Source organism: Podarcis erhardii (genome assembly GCF_964252035.2).
Source record: "Podarcis erhardii genome assembly, chromosome: 9".
NCBI classification, from domain to species: domain Eukaryota; kingdom Metazoa; phylum Chordata; class Lepidosauria; order Squamata; family Lacertidae; genus Podarcis; species Podarcis erhardii.
The window spans coordinates 54476802-54492312 of NC_138512.1; the positions used below are offsets into that span (position 1 = coordinate 54476802).

The 15511-nt window shown below is 41.3% G+C and overlaps 1 protein-coding gene and 1 long non-coding RNA gene across 31 annotated transcripts in view; one reads left to right on the top strand and one right to left on the bottom strand.

The window, feature by feature from the left end:
- Positions 1-1063: 1063 nt before the first annotated feature.
- LOC309350446 overlaps positions 1064-15511 on the top strand; it is a 37462-nt gene continuing 23014 nt past the window's right edge. The window contains exon 1 of the long non-coding RNA XR_014160380.1: positions 1064-1524. This is a non-coding gene — a long non-coding RNA (uncharacterized lncRNA). The remainder of the gene's footprint in view (positions 1525-15511) is intronic.
- The window catches only part of ANK2 (ankyrin 2), a gene marked incomplete at its 3' end in the record, with an annotated part of 330684 nt that continues 322291 nt past the window's right edge, over positions 7119-15511 (bottom strand). For 28 of the 30 annotated variants that reach the window (XM_081876550.1, XM_081876558.1, XM_081876549.1 and 25 more), the window contains 3 exons: positions 14303-14482; positions 12091-12182; positions 7119-9396 (listed from right to left, as the gene is read on the bottom strand). In XM_081876550.1, the coding sequence (XP_081732676.1) occupies positions 9213-9396; positions 12091-12182; positions 14303-14482 (456 nt within the window). The remainder of the gene's footprint in view (positions 9397-12090; positions 12183-14302; positions 14483-15511) is intronic. The other 2 variants (XM_081876562.1, XM_081876560.1) reach the window with 1 other exon arrangement.

Here is a 15511-nt window from a genome sequence, read left to right on the forward strand (position 1 = left end):
ACAACAGAACACATTAGAGAGAACAGCCATCACTTGTGAGACCATTTATTATAGTGCCTCTGTTTTTATTGTCAATGGCCCTGACAGCATTGTTTATTTTGCTTCTGTGCTCAGCACCCATAAATGCATATAGATAAAGCTGTGGAAATGTGTTTGTTTTCCTCTCCTTTGCTGACAGCCAGTCTGGCTCCTGTCTTTGGCTTTTCAGCCATGTGAATAGCAAAATTGCTCCTTTTCCAGGACTACTTTACAGAAACTATGCAAATGTTCTAGACCAGAATTTACTTGCTTGAGCTGCTGCTGTAGTGCCTGGTGGTCAACTAGTGACCCATAGACTTCAAAGGGAAAAAACCCAATATAAAGTTTAACATGGGTATTAACTGAATGTAAAACAACAGTCCTTCTGCACTGGACAAATCCTGCCCAGTGCTCTGTTTCCAACAGTGCTAAGCCTACTGCTTCCAAATTAGTAATTGGTGCTGACCACACAATACACACACACACACACACACACACACACACACTTCTCTTATGGGGGCAGAAAAGGATACCAAAAGCATGATTGCCTTTTAGTGGTTCTGTGTAAGATCCAAGCAATACAACTCCTTTGGAAGTAAACCGAATCATTGCAGGACCATTGCAAGGCTGATAGATTGTTAATGTTAACGTGTTCATTATGAGATAATTTTCCATTAACTGATAAATGTGTTTCAGGAGTATCTCCTTGATATCAGGGTCATAAACTGAAACTGCTTATTAGATGAAATGTTATAATCCTCTAGAGAACCTTTCCCCAATCTAGTGCCTTCCCAATGTGCTATTTATCACAACCCTCATCCCTGGCTGGGTCTGACAAGAGTTGTAGTTCAAAACATCTGGAGGGCAGCAGATTAGAGAAGGTTGGCCTTGAGTCAGTGGTGCACTCTGGGTAGGACTTTGGACTAGAAATCAGTGCACCACTGTCTAAGGCTGAGTCATATGTTAGAGTAGAACGGTTGGCCTCCCCACCCCCACCCTGTGGCTATATTTCACGCCTGTTCAGAAGGATCAAGTAAAATGGCCAGATCATGAGATAAGTCCATGTCAGTGTTGTCAAACCACAGCAACATATGCAGCTGAAGTGGAAACTTCCAACATGAGTCACTGATCCTGTTCTTTCAGTGCTCTGGGGATTGTTGTGAAAATGTGCAAGAGGAATTGTTAACCCTCCATATCCCCATAAGCAGCAGTGATTCTAATGCTGACTCCTGCTGACTTGATTGCTTGCAGAAGGGCTTCTGTTCTCAGAGATAACCCAGCTGTAGGTTAATTACTGTGCTTGCCTGCTGGCCTAGATCATGAGACACCCAAGCCAGGTGAAGTTAATTACAGTAAAGCCAAGTGAAGGTAGCTTAAAAAATCACAGGGTCTGAACCAGAGAGAAAGGAGTTTGGATGCAGGCCCAAACTGAAATAAGTGCTGCATAGCCTGGCCAGACAGGTCTTTGCTGCTACCTCCCTGGGCCTCCATGAAGATTGAAGTTTGGTTAGTATTCTATCTTTGTATGAAGGAGGGCTTGTTGTTTGCCTGGTACCATTTTGTAAAGGAGGGTCTGGTATGTTAGTTTATCTTATTTTTGTGTCTTGGTATGTTAGGCTATTTGCTTCTTGTGTCTAGTGTAAAGGAGAGGATCTGTATCATTGTGTGTGATGAGGCCTGCTGCTTAGTAATTCTAGGCTGCCTTCGCTACTTGTGTTTTGTGTTTGCTTCAGAGAGCCCCAATACAGAACCCTTCTGCCTTTGGCAAGACGGGAGTGATGTAGGAAACAAAGAAATTGGTACATTTCTTTTAACACTGAGGTAGGATGCAAATGTAATCGGCTGATGCAGTGTTTTCTGTATTAGCTTCAATTTCTATAGCTGGAAAAAGCATTCCTTCAGAGAGTCTGTAGGATGCTAAACGTTCCACCAGCTGCAAGGAGGGGGAGATTCAAAATCCATTTTCTTGGTGTAATTTGTGTAGCTCTGCTAAATGTGTTGCTATTTTCTGCCCTGCTCTGACACAGAGACAATAAAGCGAGCCTGCCATGGAAATTAGGAGCAGGCCTCAAGACTTGTAGGAAGTAATGCAGTGCAGCACAAAAGAGGCCATAAATCAGCTGGAAACAACCACTTGGTACTAATGGCTCATTTGTTTGGACTTCTCTTTTGATGGTGGCCGCCTTCTGCTGAGATGAGGGCCAGGAGAATAATGTCTGCCAAAGGGCATATTTAAAGCAAGCCAATAATGAGAGCCACTGGCTTGCCATGGAGATTCCACTCGGCAACCTGCTTTGTAATCTGAGATCGCTGCAGAGAAAAATCAAGCATTTTGGAAAGGCAGCATGTGCTGTCTTGCAGTGCCACCTGCCTTCTCAAGGACCTGTTAGCAACCTTGATAAGTCAATAGCTAGCATTCATGGAAAGAGATGGGTTAGATCCAAATGCATCTGATATTACAGGTTCTGTAGCTTTCAGATTGTGAGTCTGAAAGTCGTTCTGGTTCTGAAGGTCAAAGCATTTGGTCAGGCAATAATTTCCTGAGCTTTTTATGCTTCAGGTGAGGGGTTACACTAGCGAGAGCCAGTGTGGTGTGATGTGGTGTAGTGGTTAGAATATCGGACTAGGACTTGGGAGACCAGGGTTCAAATCCATGAAACTTGCCAGGTGACCTTGGCCCAATAGGAGTGTCTCAGCCTAACTGAACAACCTCACAGGGTTGTTGTTAGGATAAAATGGGTGTGTGTGTATCACCTTGAGCTCCTTGGAAGAAAGGTGGGTTAGAAATATGATTAATTATATATATTGCTGTGAATGTGTATCAAGAAGGCAGAACGAGAACCCTGACATGCTAGTTTTCTTCAATGTGGGCCTTTTGTTTTAAAATGCAAGAAATTATATATTATGTATTTGCATGCAGTTTTGGCTAATGTACACTTTTTTTAAATTTTCCCCAATACACATTTTTTTGTTATTTTCACAAATGTAGGCACACTTTCCCCTAATATACAGAGACTGCCAAGAGCTGAGCTGAATCTCATCTATAAGTAGTAGATTCCTCCAATATCCTGACTTTTAACAGCTGTTATAGGAAAGCAATCCCATTTTCACCTCACTTTTGCTTTGTAATGCTACTTTCATGCGCTTCAAAGAACTGGATGAATGCAATCTTGCAGACTGTCATGCTAAAGACATTATGTGTGAGCCATGTGTTTGCCATTTCCAGACACCATTCTCCTGCCCCAAGGGGTGAAAAGATCACAGAAATGGGGTAAATTGCACATACCTATTTGGAACAGTGCAAAAAGGTCAGCCTGTTCTCTCTCCCTAAAAAAGTTTAAGCTACAGGGTCACTCGCAAAATTCCGACCGAGAGGCACTCTTTTATATTCTGTGAAACATTGATGGGGGCTGTTTAAATATGCTGAAATAAAACAGAATGGTTCATATGCGAACCTTTGGCACATAGCAAAGTAGTTCCTTCAGGCAGTGTTGATCTTCTAGAGTGCAAGCTGGGTCTGAACGTGATAATTCCATTGGCACTGAGAGAATGATGTGTCTCACTTCTGAAACCTGTCCAATGGCTGTTTATTCACAGTGGGCTGATTTATTTGCAGTGATTTGGAGCTGATTGCTTTCTGTTGACAAATACACCGCTGCTAGCCTCTTTCTGCTAGGTAAATGTCATTTGTAATTATAGCAGTCTACCTCACTCATTCCTATAGTGCTGCACTTTGTGTTTTCTGGTAACGATGCTGGTGAAGTTAGCAAGAAATAGACACATCATTTGAATTGCCACCGTTCATCAAACTTGTTCTTAATAGTCAAGTAACTTTACTCCAGGGTGGAAAACCTGTGGCCCTCCATATCATAGAATTGTAGAGTTGGAAGAGACCCTGAGGATCATCTAGTCCAACCTCCTGCAATGCAGGAATATGCAGCCATCCCATAAGGGGATCGAACCTGCAACCTTGGCATTGTCAGCACCATGCTCCTTGTTGGACGTCAACTCCCATCACCCCCAGCCAGTGTAGCCAAAGGTCCCCCTATCCCTTTCTTATCTGGAAAGTCTTAATTCTGTTTGCAATGAATGATAAGGCATATTTCAAGCTGATGTTCTGGGTTTGCCTGTGCAGCTGTCATTCATCAAACCGGAATGATCAAGGTCATATCTGCTATTGGCATTTGGCTCAGAACTTTATTACTTCAATCCTTGCTGAAGAACTGTCCCCCCTTCTTGCATTTTATTCTGCTCTTGGTATATCCCATTAGTGTTTGTGTTTTTGGGTGGCCTCCCAGTCTGAAGCCTGCTCTTTTCATTCATGCTTTCCCCTGGAAACCTGTAGTGTCCATTTCCACCATTTTGGAAAGGGTGAGGCTTCCCACCCCACTGACCATGTCCACAATTGCTCAGCTCTCTACATATTGTGTCCAACAGAGCAATATAAACAAGGGTCATGGGTAGTTCTGATGCAGCTGTATGCTGTACTCTACCAAATATTAAATGACGTAATATTTTAAAGACTAAAATGTTTATAAGAGATAGGAGGAGAACATTGAGGTTGTCTTTGGCTGTGAGGAGTTGACATTTGCAGGAAAGTGGGATATTTTCTCTCTCTTGAGTTCTTAGAACAGCTGAGTGATGAGCAATGCTTTTAGGCAGAGAAGGGGTCTGCCACCAGAGCTTTCCTTGTTGCAGTGGCAGAGAGCTCTGTGGCATTAATCCACAGCTGTAGGAAATGACATGCGCTGGGCTAAGGGCAGCCTTGGATCTGCAGCATCTCAAGTTTGCTTGCTCCTCTGATGCATATGCAGACAGACACAGGTAGAATAATTATACCAGTCCCGGAGCTATTGTGCTGTTTTCAATCCCATTGGTGGGGGGGAGGATGATAGATTTTTGAAATGACAACCAACTTAGCAATTCATAGTTAGTGGGATAGCAAAAGTTGCTGTATGCCTGTATGCGGCTAGGGGCTACTCATGAAATCTGTTGCACTCTGTGAGATCATATGAAATTTCAGCAAGATCTTCATGGAAATTGGTGCCACTTCTCTGCTTTGGGAGTTTATGGCACTTGAGGTGGTTGGTTCACTCCTTTTCCTGGCCTATACTGAGTGTAGTAACATGTCCACTCCACCCTCCCTCACAGACCACGTGCACCTCCCCCCCCCCGGCCCGTTTTGGCAGCAGTTGTGGACACCTACCTGTCAACCATCTAACATCTAAGGATGAATCAGCAGACTTAAACTATTCTGCTAGTTGCTCCTTTGCCCATGTGGCTTGTCATCCTTTTTAAAGAGGAGATGACTAAAAAATTTGCACATAGTATTTATCACAGTTGATTTACACAGAAGCTGTGGTGTCTGTTTGTTCCATTCTTCATGGTTCGCATTCTGCTGAAGCAGATGTTTTCAACGGGTCTCCCACCATGACTCGTCTCTTGTGCCTGAGGGGAGTTGCAACTAATCCAGCAACAGAGAACTTAATCCCCCCCCCCTCCCTTTCAATTACCAACATGAGCACCAGACTTTAGTTGCGATTTTATTGCTTCTTATCCCTTGTAGCATGAGATCAATTTGTCAATCTGTTTGTAAAATATGTATCTACAGGGTTGGCTGTGCTTTTATTAACATCTTTCCCCATGTTATTAACGACTAACGTATTTTTCGCTCTATTAGACGCACTGGACCATAAGACGCATCTAGTTTTTAGGGTAGGAAAACAAGAAATAAGAAAGCAACACTGCACATGACTAAGGCTCCCCCAAGAGCCGTGCTCCCTTTAAAGAGCGCGCGGAGTGTGTCTGCGGCTCTTGGGGGCTTTTCCCCGAGGAAAAGGGGAGTGCTGAGCAGAGCCTCCGACTGCATTCGCTCCATAAGACACACACACATTTCCCCTTACTTTTTAGGAGGGGAAAAGTGCGTCTTATAGAGCGAAAAATATGGTGTATAGCTCAGAACAATGATATTATCATTAATCAGATGTGGCACAAATGTTTGTTTGGCTGCAGGAAAATGATAAATGAACCTATGAAACCGCCTTCTACAAAGGATGACACTAGTCCAGTATTTTTTGTCCTCTGATTTGGTTCTCCAAAATCTCAGGCCTCTCCCACACCTTTTAACTGGAGATGGAATATCTTGAGTAGTATATTCAAAGCATATGCCACTGAGCGATGACCTCTCTTTCTAGTGTCTTGGGACAAGGATTCTATCTAAGTGCCCCTGCACATTTTGACTCCCACTGGTGATTGCAAACAGGTATTCTTGCCAACCACTACATATATTCTGGGATAGATCTTTTGATATTTGCCCTGCTTCCCTCTCTTTCAAAAGCATCAGAGCACCTGACCCTCTCAAAAAAAAAAAAAAAAGGAAAAAAAGTTGGTTATGCTTCTGTAACTAAGCGGGAGTTTTCCCACACATAATACCTTTTCATGGAGAACAGTGCAACTGTGATTCTAATGTCAATGCTTCTAAGGTATCTTACTATAAGCCCCCAAAATCATGGAAAAGAGGAAACATTTGCCTGTGGGATCATGCACATTCTGTGGGTTGCCTATTGGGATTCATGCATAGGAGGGAATGTCTGCAGTTTATCCGTCAAGCTGATGTTACCATCTTCATAAAAGAGTTACCATCTGGATAGCTCAGTTGGTTAGAGTGTGATGCTGATAATGCCAAGGTTGCAGGTTCAATCCTGTATGGGACAGCTGCCTATTCCTGCATTACAGAGGCTTGGACTAGATGGTCCTCAGGGTCCCTTCCAACTCTATGGCTTATCTATGTCAGAACAATTGGCAAACAATGAAACGAAACACACACGTGACATCATTTCTGGAATATAACCACCATGCCTAGTAAGTAATGCACTGAAGCTGCTACCAATAAGACAACATCAAGATCCATTCTTTTATGAACGGAAAACAATAAAGAGTGTCTTCTGTTTCCTATACTTTAAATTAAACAACCAAATTCGATTCTTGGTTATGCAGAGGTAATAATGATAGTAGTAATATGTAGAGGTTGCTAAGTTTGCCATTTTGCACCTAAATCAGCCCTGCTAAACTTGTACCAAAAAAAGGCATACAATTAGTGCTACATTTAACACTTGTACATTTTTATTTAATTAAATCAGCCATTGTACACATTGCAGCTATGTATTGTTAGTGTTGTTGTTTTGTTTTGTCTTTTTAAAAATCTTTTTAACTAATACATGCCCTCATAGATATATTCAGTTAGTGTTATCACCATGGGAACAAGATGCTGACTCATCAACTTAAAATCACTTCTTCTCACAGTATTCAAGTTCTCTGATAACACAGCAAAAAATCAAAACCGATAAAGGAGGATAGCCATTATGCTGTTACACAGAACATCATCTGCACTGCAAAGTACACAACAGAAATGCGTTTCTTTTAGAGCCCCAGTCTTGAAGGTCAACCAGTGATGTTCTTGACAATGAGAAATGAGCTACTGTGTGTCCTGAAATGGGTCTCCTTCCATTTTGGCAGTCACAAGTGCTTGCCAACCAAAAAGAAAAATGTTAGAATGGCACTTTGGGTAGCTTTCTTAGCAGGTGGCCAAACACCCTAAAACATTTCCTTTCTCTCCACATGGTTAGTTAAATGAAGAGGTGCCATTTGTAACATTTATTTTCGGTATTCTGAGCACTGAGTCTATTATTATTATTATTTTTTACAAGAAGGAAAATCTGGCTAGGTTTTGAAAAATATCAACCCTGGAGGACTTGACTCATCCTTGTTGAATATACTTTGTCTTTATCAAATAACTGATTCAAAATGTATATCATTTTATATGTATATATATAATATATATAATTACATATATATGTTAAAATGCAACAGAGCTCCAGACCACTATTAGAATTAGGTACAGACCACAGAATAATTCCAGAGTCGCATATGCCCTTCTTGGAAAAATCAAAGTGCAGACATTTACATGATGATTCCTGAAAGTTGGTTAAGGAATATAAATAAAGCGACGACAAAAAAACAAATGCCCAATGGATTCATATCCCTCCATAAGCAAATCTCTGAAGAACAATCTCAAATGGAAGGTTAAGCTCGGCTCGCTCAGTGCTGAGAGAGATAATCTGTTGACATGGTTACAAGAGGGTTGAGATTGTGTTTCCCAATGCCACATGCATAAACCAGGTTAAGAGACAGTCTTGATAGAATGTGATAAATTTAGAGTAACCTTTCTTAAGAGTGGGAAAGGGTTTCTTTTCCCTTATCAAGTTATCTACAGTGCAGTGGCCAGCAGGAATAACCACCAATAAGACAGCGTGGTTTGCTAAAGCAGTGATGAAAACAGGAAGTTACAGGAGTTAGAGCTTTTTTGTTTGTTTGTTTGTAATGCACCTTGCCTCTTGTTCCAGTCTAAAAGATTTGAATACAGTATGCAAATGTGCCACAGATATAGCTGCTAGCAAGTTATACCTAACTGGGTACTTATTTCTTCAGGAAATCTTTAGGTGGCTTTCCAGGAGTCATAAAGCAGGGGTGGCTGCATTCAGCTGGCAACAGCTGGAGTTTGAGGTTTCGGCCTGACTCTCAAAAACTTTCAAGTCAAGGAGATCAACAAACTGGAAGTCCTATAAACATGGGAGGCAGACATGCTTCCTTCTCAGTAGATCCATGTTGTATATTCAATGGAAGAGTAATTAATCGCTCTTCAACAGTTTCAACAGACCGTGTAGTTCTCGATCCTAAAAGTAGTCACGAAAGGCAGTGTTTCTTTCTTTCAGTCTTGTGAGTCCAAGCACTTTAGCTATTTACAGGTTAATGTTAGCATCCCTTTTTTAAAAAAAATGCACATACATTGTGATTTGAAGAGGCCTGTGGAAGAAGCTATGTTTGTATGGATCGGATGCAGAAGCAAAGGAAGAACAAAGGTGACAATCTTGACAAGTTTCCAGTATAGCACAAAGTCAATGACTTTTAGTAGACAAACCATCCCAAATGAAGGATGCTATCTTTGGTCACAAATTAGCTTACAGATATTTGAAAAGAAAAAAAAGAAAAGAAAAACAACCCTACACTATATGCCAAGTCGAAATGTTAGTGTCCTCTAGTGATTATGTTATGTCATCTACAGCAAAAGAAGAAAGTGAATTCTGGATATTGAATGGATATGTGTGTTGGTCTGTGGGTGAGATTTTAGCAGCATCTCATTTGGCCTCTTTCTTCCACTCATCTTTGCAGAAATGTCTCAGTAGTTGCTGGAGGTCATGCTGAAGGTCATCCCGGGGTAGTGCTTCTGGTGTGTCCTCCAGCAGTTCCACATGAATACGGTTTCCATACTGGTCCTTAACCACAGTCCTCTTCTGGGTACTGGCTTTACTCATTGTTGTCCTGCAGGGAAATGATGGGTAAAGAGTGAGCGATCGTAGCATATGCTAAAAAGGAAATGGAATTTCCCTTTTCTAATAATAATGTTTTTGAGACATAATAGGTCCAATGAAATTGACTGCCGCAAGGATATGGATGTGAGCTGCCTTAACCATTCTAATAGAAAGGTGGAATATAACAACAATAATGAAATTTTATTATTGATACTGATGCTAATAATACCACCAATGAAAGCTTGTACCACAATATAATTTTTAACTTCAAATGAACAAAATTGTTCATTTTTTTGTTTTGTTTTTAACATGGTAAGATGCCCACCTTCTGGAACTGGGCCTTAAAAACACATGCTTCCATGCACAGCCATTAAAAGAGCTTGAAATAACCATGCAAACCTTTTCAGGGTGCTAAACCTAGCATGATGGTAATGAAATCATTTTTGTTAAATATTTCTACTGCATCTGCTCTCAAAGCTGATTTACCTTCACCAATTAAGACCCATGCTATCCTTAGCCGTGAACAGCTTAATACTGTTCTCACACAGCTTCCACTATCACAGACAAGAGCTTATAGATTGTATTCACTCTAGGATTTTTTCCTGTTGACTAGGCTAACTCCAAAATTTATAATATACTTGCACTTAGAAAGTACTTAGTTAGAACTGTCAACTGTCCCCAGACATGGAGTAGGGGGCACATGATGCAGCCACCTTGCTGACATAAGCCAGTCTGCCTTGACTTAGTGCCTGGATGGGAAGCCACTGGGGAAACCCATATATGTAACCTTGAGATCCATGATGGAGGAAAGGTGGGAGATTAATATACTATTTTCAAAAAACTGGAAATGCCATCATTTTGCAAAAATCAAAAACTGCAACCACTAGCCTCTTTAAGGGTAGAACGCATGCTTTCCTCCACTTTGTGAACAAGGCAGCAATCCCGTGTCACATTGGTGTTTCAAGGATTTGGAATAAATGCCTTTATCCAGCAATATGAATTGCTGGCATATATTTGTCGCATGGCAAGTGACAACGGTGGCGGGGTGGGAGTGGGGACTGGTTCAAGAACTGATCTGTACCAACTTGTTCTGGAGACAGTTTTGACCTTTGAAAAGGTAGTTCATGGTATATGACTGTTTCCAGCCATCATCTTAAATCTGCTTTGGTAAATATCACAGTGACATCAAAGAGAACAGATTGTTAAATGGGGCTTGTCTAGTGAATGTGGGTGGTAAACATTTCTTTTCTTTTTTTGAGAAGGGAGCTTTGAGAAATGACATCACCCCTGTCTTCTAAGACTTTCTAAAGTACATGAACCGAAACAGTTTCTGTCATTTGTTACTTTAATATTGCATGGGGGATCTGTTTGCTCATTATTTCCCGGGGAGCCGCCTTGGTCTAGTATGGGCATCTACACATCATCTTCCTCATGGCAGACAAAGAAATGAGTGGACCATGCTGTGCTGGATTTTCTTTGAATGCGGCATCTCCCTAACCAGCTAACATACCTCCCACTCCCTTATTGCTTTATTAAAGGGTTTCTTTATTTATGCAACTAAACCATTCCTTGGTCCCCATTTCATCCTTCCATCTTTTCTACATACATAGTCATCATTATGTATAGTCTTAAAAGTAGCCAAGATGCCACATAGTATAGACTATTGTCATGGTAAAGTCATAAGTGGGAAACACGATGGTTCCACCCATGTTAAGCCAGTGTATGATATCATAAAATGGAAAGCAAAGGGGGAAGAAACGAGGTGGGAAAGCAAACCACCATGTAATCCCAACCATGTCTACTCAAAAGTAAGCCCTATTGAATTCAGTGCTTACTCTCAGGTAATCTGAGTTAGGCTATAGCTTAACAGAAATTACAAAACGGCAATAAAAATGTGGATTGTGAAATAAGTAGAAAGAATACTTATCCCTTATCCCAGTATCTACTCATATGTTCCCTCTAACCATGACATCTGAACCAAAGCTCTGAGATACTAGGGCAAGTCAGCCTCAGAACATTTGACTATGGAACACTGGAGTAGCCGTTTTGGTTGTACAATTAGTTCTATATTAACTAAAAAATAAGGGTATTAATAACTTCCCCCCCACCAAGTGGAAACAGTATTTGAAGGCTCCGCTTGCAAGTTGGCTGAAGCCAAACTTCTCCCTCATTCTCTTAGAATGGCAATGATGCCCTCTGAGAGGTGCCAGAACTGAGTTGGAAAACTGAGCTGGAAAAAAGCCTTGGCTGAAGCCCTGAACAGAACCACCCCTCTTGCCCCCTGGCTAGGCATGCACTGCAACCCCACTTGTCTGTCTGAATGGCAAAGTGGGAGCTTGAGAAGACAAGTTTCCTCTTCTGAACCTATTTTTAGTGATGCTTCAGTTGTGTTTGTTACAGAGAAAAAGGTCCAGCATAGAGTTCCAGTGAACATATTTCTGGAGATCAAAGCATGTAAAATTGACTTAGTGATTCCGAACCAAAATGTGAGGGATATTTTCAGCCTAAATGTGCAGGTATGTGACTGAATCATACCTGCAAAATAGCAACAGTCGAGAGGTGGCCTTAGTGCCGATCACTTAGTATTTCAAGAAAAGCTTAAGGTGATGAGATTCAAAGCTGGCATTATTTCACTTCGCACACAATTTCTGTTAGTTTGTTAATCTTTTGCCATTAAAAAGTTCACTGCCATGCCAACCCAAACCTTTTAATAACTGAGCCATCCTCTTTCATGACCTCTTTCTCTACTAAAGGAGGGACTTCAATTTTCATTTTGTTACCTGCATAGTTCAGGGCCTAAAGTGAAACAAGAAACAGAACCATACCACAAAGGATTTTAAAGAACAGCTTAAATATTCCAACCTGATGAAATGCTGGAGGAAGTCCAGAGCCAATGAGAAAAAGAAAGTTACCCAAAAAACAAGCAAACAACAAACCATCCACGTCAGCTTTTGCTAATGTAAAATATCTTGTCATTGAGTGCCCATGGATTCAAATTCATTGCATTTTGACTGTCTGAAATATATAGGAGTCTTCTGTACTTACTGTGAATTTTGAGGAGTCACAACTGAATCTACATCTCTCTGCCACTGCTAGAAAAATGCATTATTTCCAGTAGCGATAGATGAACTTCACAGTCCTGTTCCAGAATACATTTCCAAAAAAAATGGATTTTTGCACTCCCCCCGCCCGGGTGTTACAAATTTCCAGCGCTCACCCCAGGACTAGTCCTAGATTAGTGAAGCCAGATCCAGAATCAGGATACACTTGGCAGTTCTGAAATGTCTTCCCAGGAAACCCATATAGAAGAAGAAGAAGAAGAGTTTGGATTTGATATCCCGCCTTTCACTCCCTTTAAGGAGTCTCAAAGCGGCTAACATTCTCCTTTCCCTTCCTCCCCACAACAAACACTCTGTGAGGTGAGTGGGGCTGAGAGACTTCAAAGAAGTGTGCCCAAGGTCACCCAGCAGCTGCATGCGGAGGAGCGGAGACACGAAGCTGGTTCCCCAGATAACGAGACTACCACTCTTAACCACTACACCACACTGGTGTAGACAATGTCTATCAGGGATGGGGACCTGTGGCCCTCCAGACGTTGCTGGACTAGAGCTGTTATCGGCCATAGCCAACATGGCTGATGGGCTAGGGATGATGGGAGTTGTGGTCTTCTGGGACGGAGGCTCTACATCCCTTGCCTGTATGTATGTATTTATTTATTATTTTATATACTGCATAATTAATCTAATATCAGATATCTAATCTGTGAATATAGAACATCCATAAAACAGCATAAAAATATTTAGTCAACATATGGACAGTGGACCATGATAACCAATTAAAATGGCCAAACTACCCCAGGGTATCAGAGGTACTTTGGACATTTTGTTTCATTCTGCCAAGCAGTAAAGATGATTTTGCCCTAAATCAGATCTAGATTATGTATGGTAGAATGCGTGATAAAGTAAACTTTGGCATCTACTGAATGTCTTGTGTGATTTTCAACAGCAGGATCACCCCCATAGCTTGTTGGTTTCCAGAGCATTCTTCTTTGAATCAGTTTATAGGCAATTTATGGGGTGAATGGGAGGCTTGAGTACTTGATGGTAATTAATTACACAGCTAATGTAATTAATTTTCAGTGTCTCATCAGACTGAGGTGAACCCATTCTCGTAGGTCACAATGAATACGTGCTTGTGTGACAGTGTGAAGAAGTACTGCAGTGATAAAAGGAATGTGAATGTCTTTCTATGCCACCATTTTGACAGAAGGAAAAATGTAAATTTTAAGTGTGAAAGGAACATCCAATGAGAGTATTGGAAATTACTGAGCTGGAGATATTGAGAGTGTACTTCTGGTGAGAAACCTCCTGGATTGTTTCCTGAGTTCAGTTAATGAGTATTTTGTGGGTGGAGGGTCTCTAGTGAGATGGGAGGGGTCTGCTGCTGCAATAGTTGGAAAGCAGTGCAGATAAAGTAGTGACATCATGGAAGGGTGTTCTGGATAGTTAAGCTGAGATATGGCGATGCAATTGGATTAAAATAAAATGTGTTGATTTTTTTTTTATTCCAATCTTGATTTTCCTACAGAAGACCTCAGGGTCTTCCTCCCAGTGGTATCCTACTGAGTCACTAATCAGTTGTACATCTGCTTAGCTTTAAGAATATGGCACCATCAGATGTTCCTAGAACATTAACTGGGTCTCATCAGGTGTCTCATACAGGACATTTACAGATAGATATTATTTTAGTGGTTTTGTGTATTTTCTAATTTGCACTTTTTATTCTGAGTTGCTCTGAACATATTAGAAAGGACAGGTAAACTACTCCGGTTTATGTATATTCTTCTTCCCATATGATTTTACAGTGGTGTTCCAGACGGACACTTCCAAAGACATGTCGAAAAGGCAATATTTTACCTCTTCAAAGTCATCTTTGGCTGAGGGAAGATCAGTTGCTAAGCTAGCATCTCCATGGTGCTTCTCCATTCGCTCCCCATGTACAACCGTAGTCTTCACAACTTTGCTGACCTTGCGGCCTTCCACTGGTTCAGACTGAAATTCTGAGGCACTCAGTACACTTGGCTCAGAAAAGGTCACCTGGTGAAGAAAGGTTTCACGGATAAGTTGTGTGATTGTGAGCACACACTACTAAGGAGAGCTCAAAACAAGGATTGCTTAGTTAATGTCTGAAATGAATGATACTGAGTTTTGGCTTATCATTCTAAGTGAACGTAATACATAAATTTAAAGATATGCTCAACTTGTCCTGGTTGCAAAATTTTGCAAGAAATCAATGAATCCTAAATTTCCTCACAAAATTTCTTCCAGGATGTGAAATCAGTTTACTATAGGAATTCAGATGGTCTTAGCTTGATGTAGACATCACAAATCATATGGCAAACTCCTTCCAAATGAAAACTTCAATTCCTGCAGTTTCACTATGCATATCATAAGATGTAAATGCTCTGTGACCTTTCTATTTGTACTTCCCCGTCTGAATCTGACTGTTGCCAAGAGAGCAGTTCTCTGCATGTTGCAGAAACGGCTTTGGGCACCGGCTAATGTGAGTACCTTGAATTTAGGAGTAGGCCAGTCAGCTGAAGATCCTATTAGCAGAGCACCCACATGCTATCTTGTTCAGCTGGGGCTTGGGCCAAGACCAAGTCAAGGTAGGCTTCTTTAAGTAGTCAAGGACCTGGGCAGTTCCTACTGAGCTATGGGGAATGTTTTTTCAGCCAAGAGTTGGGGCCACCACAGGCTTTATGGAAGCTGAAAAGGCCTTTATCACTGGTCTTCAGCTGGTGGGTCATGACCCCAGTAGTGGGCCGCAGCCAGTTTCAAGGTTGGTTGCAAGAGGAGCACTATCATCATGCAAATATGTGATAAAAGATTAAGGAATGGGTTCCCCAATGCAGGTCTGGGTGAAAAGTAGGCCCTGGGTCTGAAAAGGTTTAAGATAAAAAAGGAAGCCCAAACTCCTTGATGACCTGGTTGTGCTGACATCAAGGAGTCTTGTCGAGTTCTATATCTTCTTTAAAGTCCTGTGATCAATTGGGTTTGGGGTCATGATACTTGCTAGTTAGAAACAGGGATTGTATGAAAATAGATAGAGAATAGATAGTTTTA